Source organism: Bipolaris maydis (genome assembly GCF_028858645.1).
Source record: "Bipolaris maydis strain C4 unplaced genomic scaffold PSV08scaffold_8, whole genome shotgun sequence".
Classification (NCBI taxonomy): domain Eukaryota; kingdom Fungi; phylum Ascomycota; class Dothideomycetes; order Pleosporales; family Pleosporaceae; genus Bipolaris; species Bipolaris maydis.
Genome location: NW_027093864.1, coordinates 616,377 through 632,570, shown reverse-complemented (window position 1 = coordinate 632,570; position 16,194 = coordinate 616,377). Strand labels below are relative to the sequence as shown.

The 16,194-nt window shown below is 53.2% G+C and overlaps 4 protein-coding genes across 4 annotated transcripts; 3 read left to right on the top strand and 1 right to left on the bottom strand.

Moving 5' to 3' along the window:
* Positions 1-120: 120 nt before the first annotated feature.
* On the top strand, positions 121-5,549 carry PSV08DRAFT_203662 (glycoside hydrolase; the record flags this gene model as incomplete). Its single annotated transcript, XM_014223083.2, has 7 exons — positions 121-169; positions 218-418; positions 556-982; positions 1,038-1,144; positions 1,196-2,618; positions 3,765-4,005; positions 4,057-5,549. The coding sequence occupies 7 exons, from the start codon at positions 121-123 to the stop codon at positions 5,338-5,340; spliced, it is 3,732 nt and encodes a 1,243-aa protein (XP_014078558.1). The 3' UTR covers positions 5,341-5,549.
* PSV08DRAFT_391447 (uncharacterized protein) lies at positions 5,505-7,536 on the bottom strand (the record flags this gene model as incomplete). Its single annotated transcript, XM_014223082.2, has 2 exons — positions 5,505-7,333; positions 7,387-7,536. The coding sequence occupies 2 exons, from the start codon at positions 7,534-7,536 to the stop codon at positions 5,669-5,671; spliced, it is 1,815 nt and encodes a 604-aa protein (XP_014078557.1). The 3' UTR covers positions 5,505-5,668.
* A 639-nt stretch (positions 7,537-8,175) lies between these two features.
* On the top strand, positions 8,176-12,815 carry PSV08DRAFT_224387 (uncharacterized protein; the record flags this gene model as incomplete). The annotated part of the gene is made up of 3 exons (XM_014223081.2): positions 8,176-8,633; positions 8,979-11,611; positions 11,664-12,815. 3 exons carry the CDS (start codon positions 8,176-8,178, stop codon positions 12,332-12,334), a joined length of 3,762 nt encoding a protein of 1,253 aa, XP_014078556.2. The 3' UTR covers positions 12,335-12,815.
* A 1,711-nt stretch (positions 12,816-14,526) lies between these two features.
* On the top strand, positions 14,527-15,888 carry PSV08DRAFT_391434 (uncharacterized protein; the record flags this gene model as incomplete). Its single annotated transcript, XM_014223080.2, has 3 exons — positions 14,527-14,793; positions 14,871-14,907; positions 15,005-15,888. The coding sequence occupies exons 1-3, from the start codon at positions 14,551-14,553 to the stop codon at positions 15,886-15,888; spliced, it is 1,164 nt and encodes a 387-aa protein (XP_014078555.1). The 5' UTR covers positions 14,527-14,550.
* Between the last annotated feature and the right edge of the window lie 306 nt (positions 15,889-16,194).

Here is a 16,194-nt window from a genome sequence, read left to right as displayed (position 1 = left end):
TTTCGGCTCACAAATTCCGCAGAAGACATAAAATCTGAGTACTTAAAGGGGTGGCTTGCCGCTATGTAGTGCATGTAGTAGACGACCCTGATTGACTTCAAGGCCTTGACATCTCCAACAATGCGGTCTGCCATCTTCCCGTTGCTAGCTACGGCGGCGCTGTCTACAGGTGCACATTTACTACTTTGCACATCATAATAACCACTAACACCATCAGCCATCCCTTTCGATCAGCCTGCTTCGAAACGTGCAGTGGGCAGTTGGGATGATGCATATACAAAGGCAACAGCAGCACTCGCAAAGCTATCGCAAGATGAAAAGATTGGAATCGTCACGGGAACTGGCTGGTCGAAGAGTAATTGTGTAGGCAACACCAAGCCTGCTAGCTCGATTGGATACCCCGAGCTATGTCTGCAAGGTAAGCAAATATGTTTCACATGAATTAAGTTGGCTCGCGTTCCAGTACTACAACATGGAAAGTAAGATCCATTGTGGTCACAGACATGCTGTAGCCTGCACATATTCTGCGGAAACCTTCCAACTAACAGCACAAAGATGGTCCCCTTGGTGTCCGCTATGTCCGGGGTATAACCGCCTTTGCAGCTGGCATCCATGCTGCCAGCACTTGGGACATCGATCTCATCCGTGAAAGAGGTGCTTTTCTCGGCAACGAAGCAAAACAATTGGGTATCCACGTACAGCTAGGTCCGTCTGCTGGTCCCCTTGGCAAGTTTGCCAAGGGCGGCCGTAACTGGGAGGGATTTGGATCAGATCCTTATCTCCAAGGCATCATGATGGCACAGACCATTGAGGGCATGCAAGAAGCTGGTGTTCAGGCCACTGCTAAGCATTGGATTGTGAATGAACAAGAGCTCAACCGAGACACTATGAGCTCTGATGTGAGCGATAGGGTCCTGCGCGAGTTGTATGTTTGGCCATTCGCGGACGCCGCTCACAGCAAGGTTGCGGCATTCATGTGCAGGTAAGTGGACTTCATTAAACGATGGCATTTTCAAACAGATATTAATGTCCTGCAGCTACAACAAGCTCAACTCAACATGGGCGTGTGAAAGCGAAGGCGTTATGCAAAAACTCTTGAAAGACGAGCTTGGCCACCGTGGATACATCATGTCGGATTGGAATGGTACGTAGAAAGTGGATGTACTTGGATCAAACCTAGCTAACATGGTTTCAGCGCAACACACTACGACTGGCAGTGCAAATGGTGGCATGGACATGACCATGCCCGGCAGTGATTTTAGTGGCGGAAACGTGCTCTGGGGGCCGCAACTCAAGACAGCCATTAGCAACGGTCAAGTTCAGCAATCACGCCTCGATGATATGGTCAAGCGAGTCCTTGCTGCGTGGTACCTTATGGGCCAGGACAAGGGTTATCCTGCGACTTCCTTCAACTCCTGGAACATTGGAACAAAACAAATCAGTGGAAACCACGGGACTAATGTCCGAGCGACTGCTCGAGACGGCACTATCCTGCTGAAGAATGCTAATGGTGCGCTACCCCTGAAGAAGCCAAAGAGCATTGCTGTCATTGGAACTGACAGTATTGTCGCACCTCGCGGGGCCAATGCTTGTGTCGACCGTGGATGCACCGAAGGTGTTCTTACCATGGGCTGGGGTTCGGGATCAGTTGAGCTTCCATCCAATATGGTCGCGCCACTGGATGCCATCAAGACGCAGGCCCAAAAAGACGGTACGACGGTTACTTCGTCGCCCACCGACAATGCCCAGCAAGGTGCCAGCGCAGCTCAAAATGCTGAGATTGCCGTGGTATGCATCAACAGCAACGCTGGTGAAGGCTACATCAATGTGGAAGGCAACGCTGGCGACCGAAATAACCTAGACCCCTGGCACAATGGCAATGAGCTTGTCAAGGCGGTTGCTGCCGTGAACAAGAAGACGGTGGTTGTCGTTCACAGCGTTGGACCAATCATCATGGAGCAGTGGATTGAGAATCCCAACGTCGTTGCAGTAGTGTGGGCAGGTCTCCCAGGCCAAGAGCCCGGCAACGGCGTTGTCGACATCATGTATGGCGCAGCGTCGCCAAGCGGCAAGCTTCCTTACACCATTGCGAAGAAAGAGTCTGACTACGGCACCACAATTGCCAGTGGCGATGACAAGTCCTGGGATCTGTACATCGACTATCGCTATTTCGACAAGCAGAACATCACACCCAGGTTTGAATTTGGCTTTGGACTCTCATACACCAACTTCACCTACTCAGAGCTCACCGTAACTGGCAAGCCTTCTGCTGGTCCTGCGACTGGTGCTGTAGGACCTGGAGGCCCCGTTGATCTCTTCGAGACTGTCGCTACAGTCACCGCCAAGATTGCCAACTCTGGTGGTGTTGCTGGTGCCGAGGTACCGCAGCTGTATCTGGGCTACCCTGCGTCTACCAACTCTCCACCAAAACAACTCAGGGGCTTCAGCAAGCTCAAGTTGGAGGCTGGTGCTAGCGGAACCGCAACATTCAAGCTGAGGAGGAGGGACATGAGTTTCTGGGACGAGAAGACCAGGAAGTGGACTGTTGCGACGGGCGAGTACACTGTCTTTGTCGGAGCAAGCTCCAGGGACGTGAGGCTGACGGGCAAGATTGTTGTGTAGAGATGTGGAGACAGAACGTATAGGATGCAAGTGTGCCGGAGGCTCCGCCTCTCGAAGAGTTTTTCTGTGTACTCTACTCACATGGCCACGTAGTTTGCTCATGTGTAGTAGTCCCATAATAAACTCTGTTTTGCACAGGTCTTACTCAGTGGAGTACCACTATCATGATTTAGTCACACTGTGTTCAAAGCGAATTATGTCGCAAGGAAATAATGTGATCCATGTAGGGCGTGATTGACATAGCCCTAAGAGAGAAAAAAAAAGCTCGGCAAAGCTAGTCATGCAGGTCCAGTAGACCGTAGCACCGCAGTGTTGCCGATATCGGGATAGGACACTTGTGACTCCTTTAGCCATCACTTGAGTTTCATGCGCAGAGTCCAGGAAAAAGAAACACTCCCTTTGGCCAAACCTTCTCATATGATGGGCCAGTGACAGTAAGTATGCAATAAACTGCACACGTAATGTCAATGTTCAACCAACAACAGACTGCACGCTCGGATAGATCGGGCACGAATAAGCAGCACTCCCAAAGTGCACAAGGGCTGTGGGGCTGTGAATCACGATCCTCGAGTCTTTTCCCCAGATCTTTGTGTTTGAAGAATCTTTCGTGCTGGCTTACTTTGTTATCTTGATTGTGGCCGTCTTTGATTGGCGCGTCGGTGTCATAGCGCAGGCTTCACGTAATCGCGAGCTGTATGAAATTCCCCGCGGTACGCTTTCTCCTCACTCACCATCGCCAACACTTCTTTTCACCACACACATCCTCAAGCTCAACAATACACAATACACAAGGGTCGATTGATTGAACCCACCCTATTTTGATTCTAGCGAAGACAGAATCGCGCATATGAGTGCTGCGCCTACACTCTTTACTTCCCAGGTATGTTTTGTCTTTTTGGGCGAATGACATCTTATCTAAAACTTGCCGCACACCGTCGTTCGCCGCCGGCCTTGCGCCGCAGCGGCTTGACGATCGATCCGTATCCAATGCTGTCTTCTTCACTCTTTTATTTTCTCACGATCATGGCTAATTGAGTATTGTAGGATTACATCTCAGGTACGCTACAACAAGATGACGCGTTGGCAGCGTCAAGCTGACTCCATCTCTAGACCACCTGTGGAAGGCGTCAGTAAACTGAAAGCCTACCCAACAAATCATCGAACCAAATATCTCTCCATACCACATCTTCCATCATCATGATCTCCCAACTATTCAAACCCTCCACGGTCCGGTCCGCCGGTCTCCTGGGACGAGCGACAAAAAACCGCGTACAGGCACGCTGCCTGGCTACTGTGCAATCAAACACTGAACGGGTTATGCCTGCTCCTAGTACACGCAGGGCCACTGCCGTCTCTAACGAGCCTGCCACTTTCACTATCAAGGTGCGCACAGTCATAACTTCAAAATTAATCACAAGGCTCACAGTTGTATAGAACGGCCCCATCTTTGAGGGCAAGTCATTTGGTGCCAAGACCAACATTTCCGGTGAAGCCGTCTTCACAACCTCTCTTGTCGGATACCCTGAGTCTATGACCGACCCCTCCTACCGTGGCCAGATCCTTGTCTTCACCCAGCCACTGATTGGTAACTACGGTGTACCCTCGAGCGCTCGTGACGAGCATGGTCTGCTCCGATACTTTGAGTCACCATACATCCAAGCTTCTGGCATTGTTGTTCAAGACTATGCCCTGAAGCACAGCCACTGGACTGCTGTCGAGTCGCTTGGTGCATGGTGTGCTCGCGAGGGTGTCCCCGCCATCTCTGGTGTCGACACTCGTGAGGTTGTAACCTACCTCCGTGAGCAGGGATCCTCTCTTGCTCGTATCTCCGTTGGTGAGGAGTACGATGCTGATGAGGACGAGGCGTACATTGACCCTGAGGCTATCCACCTTGTGCGTCGTGTTTCTACAAAGGCACCCTTCCACGTCAGCTCCTCTCTGGGAGACATGCACGTGGCTTTGATTGACTGCGGTGTCAAGGAGAATATCCTCCGCAGTCTCGTCTCTCGCGGCGCCAGCGTCACTTGCTTCCCCTACGACTACCCTATTCACAAGGTCGCCCACCACTTTGATGGTGTCTTCATCTCAAACGGCCCTGGTGACCCAACCCACTGCACGACCACGGTCCACAACCTCCGCAAGCTCTTCGAGACATCGCAGCTCCCAGTCATGGGTATCTGCATGGGTCACCAGCTGATTGCCCTTGCTGCTGGTGCTAAGACGATCAAGCTCAAGTACGGCAACCGCGCTCACAACATCCCGGCTCTCGACCTCACCACCGGCAAGTGCCACATCACCTCGCAGAACCACGGATATGCCGTTGACCCGACCACGTTGACGAGCGAATGGAGGGAGTACTTCACCAACCTCAACGACCAGTCGAACGAGGGCCTGATCCACACCTCACGTCCCATTTTCAGTGCGCAGTTCCATCCCGAAGCAAAGGGCGGACCTCTGGACTCTGCCTATCTGTTTGACAAGTACATTGAGAATGTGCAGCAGTACAAGGAGCAACAGGCCAGCTTCTCGCAGAGGAGCAACAAGCCCAGCCCACTTTTGGTGGACTTGCTGGCTAAGGAGCGTGTTGGCGTGCACCCAGACGCGCCCGACTTTGAGGGCCACGCTGCGGGTATGGACAGTCAGCAGGTGAATGTTGGTGGACCTGTTGCGCCTCCTTACCAGCCCATTACGCAGAAGCCTGTTGCTTCTGCGGCTTAAAGGAGCTGCTTGTTCAAGGAAGGTCTGTTACAATGGGGTTTGTGAGGGTCAGAAGCAGTTGTTTTACTTGTCTATTTTAAGAGTTTTATTACTGGATTAGGAAATGTTTGGCGTTTTGTGGGAGGAATTGCAGGGACCAAATTGGCAGCGGATAGCAGCTGCGAGGATTTCGGTTGTCTAACAGTAAATATATAAGATGATTTGAAAGCAATTGTACATGGCTCGAGTGTGATTATTCCTGACAGCATAGTTACAAGCAAGTGTTTGATTGGCATGTTTGTTTCGTTCACGAATAGTATTTGGAGGAAAAAAAAGGGGGGGATATTATCTAAGCCTTTCCAAAGCCCGGTTCTTCTTGCATGTCATCCTCTTGTTCTTGTTGCTGTGATTGTTTCTGCTGTTGCTGTTCCAGTCCGTCTGGCTGACCAGCTTGATCGCCCGACTCGAGCTCGGTTGCCAAAGAATCCGTGGGCTTGCCGTCTGGTACCAAGACTCTCTTATCACGCCTCTCCTGTTCCTTTTTCCTGGCGCCCGCTTTGAGCTTCTCCCACTGCTCGCGGTACCGGCCGAGGACCTGTGCGTCTCTCTCGTGCTGCTTGGCCAGCTTGTCGTTGTTGGCCATGAGGTCGTCAATCTTTGCGTTTTGAGAGGCGAGCAGGGCCTCGAGATCGGCTATGCGCTTGAGGGCTTCGGCATCGGGTCGTGGAGCTGAGCCTGGCGACGTGGGCGGGGCCGGCGGGTGCTGCTGTTGCGCATGGCCCGGGATGGGAGGTGACGGGAGGGAAGGGTGTGGGTGCACGTCGTGGGCGGCAAGGGAGCTAGGATCGCTGTTGCCGCGTCCGGAGCCTCGAACACGGAACGACTGGGCGAGAGCGTTGAAGGAGTTTTGCGAGCTGAGCTCCCACATTTGGATGCGCTTGGCCTGCTTGTCGATCACAGACTTGAGTGTGTCGTTTTCGAGGGCGAGCTCTTCCATGGTCTTGTGGCGCGACCCTCTGCCCGCAGGTATGTTGAGCTGAGTGGTGACGCTTGTGCCTGGGTTCCCACGAGAGAGGGGACGGCGTGTCCTGGTGGGCGAGGGAGGGCCAACATTCTCGCGCGCATCGACAAACTCTTCGTGGGAGCTGCCCCTCAAGGATCCGGAGCCATCGTCGAGCGTGTTGTACTGGTTGTTTGCGGAAAGGTTGGGTGCGTTGGGGTCGCGCAGGACACTAGCGTAGGTGACTGTGCCGCCGGTGGTAGGGACCAAGTAGAAGCTCTCGTTGGGACCAAGCGGAGGCGCACCGTCTTCCCTCAAGGCACGCAAAGCAGGCTTGCTGATGAGGGCGGCAAGATCGGGAACCGAAGAAGTAACCGTCCTCGAAGCTTCAGGCGAGTGGTTTCTAGACTTTGTCCTTGCAGCCCTATCCTGTTCTCTGGGTGGCTCTGGCTCGGGGGTGGATGCTGAGGGGTTGAGGGGCAGGGATGTGAAAGCAAGGGGCGCGCTGATGGCAGATATAATGCCGCCAAAGGCGTTGTAAAAGCGGCGGAAGTTGTCGTCCGGAGGGGGCGAGGAGCGCTGTGGTGAGGGCGAGGCTGGGGCGGGGTGTTTGAGCGAGTCGTTTGCGGTTGGGGGGTCTCCTTTGCGCGAGTGCTGGGCGAGGAGGTCGCGGACAGGCGTGGATGGCTGGTCATGGCGGGCGGCTGTAGCATTTGAGTTGCTGACGGCAGGGGCGGCGGTGGCTCTCTTTGCGCTGGGGATGCCGCGCTTCTCGGCCAGGTTGGTGGCTATGGACGACTGGGGCAGTCTGCGGCGCGACGTCGGCGGAGTTGTAGAAGAAGCAGCTTGAGTTTGGGGAGCCGTGGTGGCCGAGGACTTGGGCAGGGAAGAGACCGATGAGTCGGCAGGTTGCTTGGTCGCAGCAGTCGTCTTCTTCTGCTTGGGCGGAGCTTCTTTGATTAGGCCGGCGAGCTTGCGGTGGTGCACCTCGAGCAGGGCGAGGATGCGCAGGGCCTGGGGCAGCAGTCAGCGAGGGGCACTGGCGAGGGTGCGGCGAGGGTGAATACCTCAGCGTTGTGCGTGTCGTTGGTGGCACTGTGAAAGGCGGCGGCGGCCAGGTCGTGCTCCTGCCCCGCGGTCGCGACGCTATTGTTGCGCGTAGCGGCGGCGGCAGCGCGGGCGTGATCATGGGCGTGGGTAAGGTGGGCGGACTCCATGGCGGCGGCGACGGTGTTTGTTGAAGCCGCGGGGGGAGGACATGCTCAGGGCGTGGGTTAAGTGGCGTGGGAGTGGGAGTGGGAGTGGGAGTGGTGGTGGTGAAGGCGATACTAGGCTGGCGATAGATGATGGTCGGCGGACAGGGATGATGCGGCGCGGCCATGCACCCACGAGTCGATCACTGGACCCGTGAATACGGACAGGATGAGGGCGCCGTTTCAGCTCTCGACAGGCGTGCCGTGCTTGCTTACTTTTGGTTCGGCGTGCCACATAGACGCGAGGCATACATATGGGGTGTGGGCACTTGGACAGCATCGGATGCACACATTCATACTTACAGCAGGTCTCGCCTCCCCTCGCCTGAGTGCAACCCACCCCATGCGCGTCACAAAGTCTGGACCTACGTAATCGACGCCTACAGACACATATACGAACAGACATGCAGACATAGCCACAGCCAACAGCCACCCCCTCGACCCATTGCAGCCTTTAAGATGCTGGCTTGAGGCACCTGCTGGCCCCGACGACTGGCTTGGCTTGCCTGGCTTGCTTGACCTGCTCTGTCCTACTCGTCCTGCTGCTATTACTCGTCGAGCGCATCCAGCTTCGCCCTCTGCACCTCGCGCACGCCACCGTCCATGGCCTCGCAGGAGCGGCGCAGGAGCATTGGCTCGGTCCTCAGTCCTCCAAGAGACAAGGACGGCACCCTGGCTGCACCCCCATCCTACTCCAAAGGCCTGGCTTCGTCGACAGTCTCCATTGCCAGCAGCACCGACGACGTCGTCTCCAAGCCCACCGACGGCGCCACCGACCGTCGCAAGAGTCGCCCAAACTCCGAAGACGGGCGCAGCGACGCCTCGTCGTCGCATCGCCGCCGCATGTCGAAGCTCTTCAAAAGTCGCAAGAAGCGCGACACGTCCATCTCGGCCTCTGCAAGCCGCGAGGACCTGTCCTTTCTCGACCCCGACGAGCCTGTCCCGCCTGTTCCTGAGCTCAAGCGGCCCGGCATCAACCAACCATACCAGAGCGACGACTCGCTGGGCCTGGCAAAGAGCGTTGCCAGCAGCCTGCTCACCGACGACTCCGACTCCGAAACGTAAGTGCTCCGTCTGCTATTAGTTTCAGGCACACGCCCTCTGCTCTCTGCCCTTGGTTTCCAACGGCGCTGCATATTACACTTAGGGGTTTGCTGAGCAAGGTTTGGCGTGTGCAATGGCCCTGTCGGCACCGACTCCACTGCGCCCAGGCATACGTTCTGGCCACTAGCTTCCCCACCCGCTGCCTCTCTCCCTCTCTCATGATCGCATATCCGCCTGCAATCCATCCTCAACCCTCGCTTCACCCTTTCTTTTGTTTCTTCCCAACACTTGTCTGTCTCATATTTTCTTTGCCTCGAACCTACTCGCTTCTCTCGGTGTGCTGCTACTAAATATCACCACAGCCCACCTCCTCAAAAACGTCCCGGCATCTCACCACACCAATCCCATGCCGGTCTCTTGACACTCTCTTCGCCTCTCATAGCCTCCGAGACGGTCGACTCCACCAACTCTGCAGATGCGACACTCGTAAATTCCCTGGTCTCGACCGAGGAGAGCAACGCCAAACCCGCCAACACCACCGACATCTCTGGAAATAAACGGGGTGTGTCGCCAGTTGGAAAGCTCCGGGAAGCATTCACGCCCAACCGCAGAACGACCACAGGTCCAGTGGTTCCCAAGGTTAGCACCGAGACAGAGACTGCAAGGCCAAGCACAAGCGGAGGTGGTATTGGTTCATTTTTTGGAGCAAAGAAGCGTGACGCCAAAGTTGCCGATGATTCCCTTCTAGCCTCACCACCACAGATTCTCATAGACGGAGAGACACGATCGAGTCCATCCCCCCGATCCGCGGCTCCCAAGCGTATTATTACAGCCAATCTACCTGCAGCATCCTCGAATTTAATCGATGCCCCCAAGACCTTCATAACTCCACCCACGCCAACTGATGGAAACGCGTCTTCGCCTACCGAGTCAATACATTCCGACCACGGCCCCAAGTCTGCTGCTGCGCAGTCAATTTCCAACGAAGCCGCCCCTTCATCGGGGAGTATGATAGCGCACAGACGCGTACGATCAGCGACAAACCCTCCGAGCAAGCTATCTCAATCGTCTATCCCGCCCCTAACTCCTCATCCTGAAGAAGCAAAAACCCCTGGAGGAACTGCCGTCTTGCCATCTTCTCCTGGTGTATCTGGTGGTTTCTTTGCTTCCATATTTTCTGCTGCGCAGAACGCTGCTAGCAACATTACCGACACCATTGCAATCAATCAAAACGCTAAGAACAAAGCCAGCCAACAACAGCAAAAGGAGGACAAGGAGACTGAAGACGGCGGTGAGGAAGTCATTGGACCAGCCAACGCTAGTGCGGTTACAACAGAAGGCGCTGCGCAGCGTAGACCCGCTGTTGAAACTCTTGGCTCTGGAAACCTAAGCCTCGAACAACTCGGCATTACTGACAACAAAGACACCAGCCCCATGTCTTCTGCAGCAAACGTAGCTATGCAGACGGACGAGGCTTCTGCAAAGTCTGAGGACAGGGCTGCTGCTCAAGCAGTCTCGGCCGCATACGCAGGCGACAAGCCCCCGTCGATAGCCAGCGAGCGCCCACGGTCGCTGACTGCCGTCTCTGCTCAATCAGGAAACGGCGCTGCCACTCCTCCCCGACAAACCGAGTTAACCGACTCACCAGCATCGATACAACGACAGGGCAGCGTTCGTAGTCGTATAAGCGCCGGCAGACGGAGACGGCACAGGGGCAGCTCCGCTACCACAGGAAATACACTGGGTGGAGTCATTAGTGCAAGTACAAGTACTCTAGCTCCAAGTGCCGCACTGCAAAGCCAGCGGTTGAATGGAACTGGTTTTGCAGTTGCACCGCCCAGAAGAAACAAGGAATTCCACAATCTGTTCAAGAGCGTTCCCGAGGACGATTATCTGATCGAGGACTATAGTGCAGCCCTCCAGAAGGAAATCTTGCTCCATGGACGCTTATATGTTTCAGAAGGCCATTTGTGTTTTTCTAGTAACATCTTGGGATGGGTCACCAACCTGGTCATCAGCTTCGACGAGGTTGTGTCTGTTGAGAAAAAGTCCACTGCTGTCCTGTTTCCCAATGCTATAGTCATCCAGACACTTCACGCTCGTAACGTATTCGCCTCGTTCCTGTCGCGAGACTCGACCTACGACCTCATCATTGGCATCTGGAAGATATCTCATCCCAATCTCAAGTCATCCCTCAACGGTGTCACCCTGGACAGATCGGGCGGCACTGGCGACAAGACGGAGAAAGCAGAGTCAGTCCCCAGTGACAACGAATCCAGCCAAGATTCAGATGACGAGGTATACGACGAAGACGCCGAGGAAGATGACGGTATAGGTAGTTTCACAGAGCCTGGCGAGGGTAGCGTGACCGGCAGCGAAGCCGGCTCTGCTGTGCCTGTCGAAACGACACGAAAGGTCAGCGGCGCAGTAGCACAGGCTTATGGTGGCGGTGGAGACACTGCCGACGCTGCCAAAGCTGCAACTAATGGGGCTGCTTCTGCTGCACAGGATTTCCCTGGTCCAGCTGCACATGGACCTAGCGAGTGCGGTGACAATGATCAACATTATGACAAACTGCTTATTGACACTACTATTCCCGCGCCTCTGGGAAAGGTGTACAGCTTGATGTTCGGTCCTGCTTCTGGTGCATTTATGCGCAGGTGGTTGGTCGATGATCAAAAGTCTACTGACTTGCAAATGGAAGACGACAAGAAGGGCCTGGGCGAAGACTCAAAAACCTTCAACTATTCCTACATCAAGCCACTGAATGCCCCTGTAGGCCCACGACAAACCAAATGCAACATTTCCATGAACTTGGAACAGTTCGACTTGGAGAAAGCTGTGAGTGTACAATGCAGCACAGCAACTCCAGATGTGCCCAATGGAAGCATATTCCTCACCAAAACGCGATACTGTCTGATGTGGGGACCGGGAAATAGCACACGCCTGATCATGACATTTACTGTCGAATGGAGCGGAAAGAGTTGGCTAAAGGGTAAGACAGCAACTTTGTCCCTAATGATCAAAGATATACTAATCACCACCAGGCCCTATCGAGAAAGGTGCGAATGATGGTCAAATGTCATACGCCACCTCCCTTACTGCTGCTCTTCGCACTGCTGTGAGCGCTGCTAAAGCCGGCGGTGGCAAAACTATGGGCAAGGGAGGAAAGGGCAGGAAACGCTCCAAAGGTAATCTCTTGGATGATGCACCCGCACCAACGTCAGTTGCTGCTCCAGTCAGCCAATCCAAGGAAAGCAACTGGGGCGTATTGGAACCTCTTCGCAGTTTGCTCGGCCCACTAGCCGATGTGCTAGAGTCGATCTTCACCCCACAAGTCATCATCTTCATCCTCGGAGCGCTCCTCATGTACACCTGGCTTTTCCGTGGTACTACAGGAGTCACCGGCCCGAACCAGTGGTCAACTGCTCAGAGACAGGTGGCGTACGAAGAGATTTGGCGTCATGAAGAGTCTGATCTATGGGCCTGGCTCGAAGAGAGGGTCGCGTTGGATCGGGTTCAAAGCTCCGTTGTCACCGGTGCGAGACTTCAGCCGGAAGTCGATACGCAGAAGCGAATTTCGCCCAGAGACATGAAAGAGAGGGACATGGACGAAGCCATTCGTGTGACTGAAGAGAAGCTGAAGGCACTGAAAGATGCCGTCATCCGTCAGCGCTCAGAGTCGCGCACTGCGAGCCCGAAAGAGGAGCAGACGTAGGCTGCGACCGAACGAGTGCCCAACAGGTGGGCCACTGACTCTTAAAACAAGGGCGCGCCCTTGGTGTAAATTATGCAAGACTTCGCATGGCGACGGCGTCTCTTATTATTTCCCTTTTGTATTTCTTGTTAGGCCGGTATCCCTTGGCGCATCGGTTGGCGCTAGGCCCTGAGATTTGCATTTGAACTTTCTTCTTTCCATTACTCATCATACAGCGAAGCAACGCCAACAACGCCATGTTCTGTTTCGTTTGTGTTTCCAAAACTGTTTTTAACAACCACACGCCTCATGCAACTACAACGTAAAGTTGCTTTTCGTATTCTTTCTTGACAATAAACAGAGTCGTTTTCTCTTTTGATCAATTGGTTGGTTGGTAGATTCGTCCTTGTTTTACTAGTCCTTGCAAACACGTGAACACTCATTCCCTCATTTGTCGATCTACTCTATTTTGCTTTTCTCTGAATCAGACAAACGTGCATTGCATGAGGTGTTTTGCACGAGTCACGAACCTCACTGCAGATCTAGTTGGGTTTCTGAGATTGCTTCCGAGTGCCTCCGCGGCATTAACAAAAGTGGTGTGATTCGTTCCCAGAAGCTCTACGGCTACATGCATTCGTCTAATCTTGCCAGGGTAACAGGAAGATCTGGGACGAGCAAGTGCCACAAATGCCCGTATTTCTGTTGCCTTCGTAATACAACAGGGTACGATATATTGTAGTTACCGTCATTTGTACGAAGAAACGCTAAAGTTAATAATTAGGCGCTTCTTCGGATGACTCTATTGCTAATTTACACACTAGGGAGAAATACCAATATGTTCTTAACCATCCTAACGGAAAATACATTATATACAGTGTAGTTCTTACTCTACACCCCAGCCTGTATCATCCCCTTATTAGGGCCCCACATACAAAGGTTTGGCATGTTCGTACCACGGTAGTGTACCATGTTCCAGCCAACCAACGGTAAGCCACATGTAGAACAAGGCAGCTGAGAAGAACTTTGACTTTTGCATAGCGGACAATGGCAAAAGACACAGGTCATTCTATAACGCCCTTTCAACCCCGCAATTTAGGTAGTACGAAATCCCAACCCTATTCGCGGAACATGTGAACTTGTTGGGCTCCTGGCTAAATACGAACGGTGAACCAGACCACGCAATGATTACGCGGGGAGAACAAGTGCCGGCATATGCGATTTGTAGATCATGCTCCCGATCAGTCACCCTCTTGTTGCGAGTCAAGATGATGATTATCCCCATGTGAGATCTGTATCGATCTGGCGTTTCGCCACGTCCCCACATGAATGCCCTGGCCAATACACCTTTCTTGGTATAGCGTCTTGGCAAGGCAATCCATCCTCAACGGGGTCACTTCCTAAACAATGAACTTCGCACACCCTCTTTCACTGTCTTTTCGTATTGGGAGTCTGGGGCTCACCTCCCCATTAGCAACTCGACGCTTCGCTGGCATTACAGCGATGAATATAGGACACGAGCCTCGGTAAGCAATGAGTAGCTTGATTATTGCCACCAATGGTTATTTTAGCTTCGACAACTGGACCCTTGCTTAGCCGTAACGGCAGGGTAGATTCAAGTTTTGTTTCACGTACATTAGCAATCTTTTCTCCGGGAGACGGGTACATGGAAAATCACCCCAGGGCTTTATAGGATAACACCTTGTCAAGGTACGTGAGACGCGATCGCGGAATATATGTCGCGTATCGGTAATGCATCGCGTTGTTTGCCGCTTAGGGACGCAGTGGTTGGCTGCATTTGGAGAGGGGGAAGGGAGTTCTAGAGCAAGGTCTAACAGTGTGTGTTTAGCTCACCAGTCATAATGGTTTGTGTTTATCCATTTCCCTAATTCTAGACGTTGTCCGAGCCGCGGAAGATGTTAGAGGTTCCGATACGGAAGAACTAGAGTTTGCTTCGCGTGGAAAGTGCCGCGCCGTACAGGTACTAAGTGTGAATGGGTGTTGTCACTGTGAGGGCAATCCGCCTTCCGTCCGTCAGTTGAGTGACGTGATACGACCAGATCGCCCAGCATGCCTTAATATTGGTGAGCAAGGCCCGTGTGGAGAAAGCTGAACTTACTTTACATTAGCTTTCACTTTTCTTATTATGACCCGTTACGCCGTCTAGTATATTCTGGATGGAAGAGTGACACGTTGTTTTAATATATACACCTCAACTCGCAACTGAAGCCAGATAAAGTATGCCGGGCACATATCTGGATCCTAATGGTAGTGGCTCCAGCGGCGTTCTTCCTCCGCTCGAAGTGCTGGCCAAATGGCCACAGCCCAACTACGATGATCCCATCACCCGGCCGAAAGTTGTACCCGCTCTGGCCGGTGTGCTTGGAACAATCATGATTGTCATTGTAGCAGCGAGAATTTGGGCTCGATTTGTTGTACAGAGAAACGGTGGACTGGACGATTGGATAATACTGCTTGCAATGGTATGAAATAGAGAACCCCCTTGTCTCCCTGTCCATATCCCGTCTGTTAATTACTGACATTTCGATCTTCGACACAGATTCCAACAATTGGGTTCACAATAGTGGTATGTCTAGGTAAGGCAACCCCAAGAGAAAGAAAAAATGGGAGGAAAAGAAAACACAAGAGAAAAGTCTATTCCAATTCCAGCATTAAACTAACATGAAGAGATAGCAACCGAGGTTTACGGCTTCGACCGCCACATTTGGGACGTGACACCCAACCTCTACGTTCCCGAGCGCAAGATTGTCTTCGCCGTCTACCTCCTTTACGTCCTCGCGGGCGGGTTCATCAAAATCTCCATCCTCCTCTTCTACCGGCGCCTCGACGCGCGCTGCATCCCAAGCACCTTCCGCATCGCGACCTGGATCAACATCGCTATCATCGGCATCTTCATCACCACCTTCACCATCATCCTCTTCACGGCCTGCAACCCGCTCGCAGCCTTTTGGTACCAATTCGACGTCGCCCACCAACTCGCAGGCTACAAATACCACTGCTGGGTCAACGAAGAAGCCGACATCATGGCCGCCAGCATCATCTCAGCCGTGCAAGACGCAATCGCCGCCTTCCTCCCCACCCTCCTCTACTGGAACCTGCAAATCCCCAAGCGCCAAAAAATTGCCCTCGGCGCCGTCTTCGCCTCGGGCTACCTCGTCTGCATCGTCTGCATCGCCCGCGTCTTCGCCATCCACAGAATCTTCAACAACGAACTCTACGACTCCTCATGGACCACCTGGCCCGCCATCTTGCTCGCCGTCTTGGAAATTCAACTCGGCGTTATTGTCGCGTCCGCGCCTGCGCTCAAGGTCTTTATTAAACACTGTTTCTCGAGCGCTTCGGCAAGGGGAAGTGCATCGGCTAGGTTTGGGTATGCGTCGAGTAGGGCCACGGATGGGAGTGTGCGCCAGGGTGAGTTTAGGAAGCAGAGCGATATGGCTAAGTCGGCTTCGACAATGTCGAGGGGGAGAGGAGGAGAAGAGGAGGAGGATGAGGAGGGCGATGTGGCGTTGTTGGAGTTACGGAATACAGAGACGAGGATGGCAAGCATGGTGTAGTATTAGCTCCTTCTTTCTTTTTGGATCTTTTCCCCTTTTTTTTCCCCCTTTGTGTATGAGAAAAAGTTAGGTTTGACGGCCTCCCTGCCCTTTTTAATTCTCTGTTGAATGAGGTCTTTCTCATCGTTTCTCTTTCATGTGTTTTACATTTCCTGGCCTTTCGTTTCGTCCACTGTATTATCTCTCTCTTCCACACCTTTTTTTTCTTTCATTCATTCGATTGTGTTGAGCGTCAAGGCTAGATACACGACTTGCTTACTTTGCATTGGCTCGAAGAAACTCGATATTTCCTTAATAAGCGAAGGG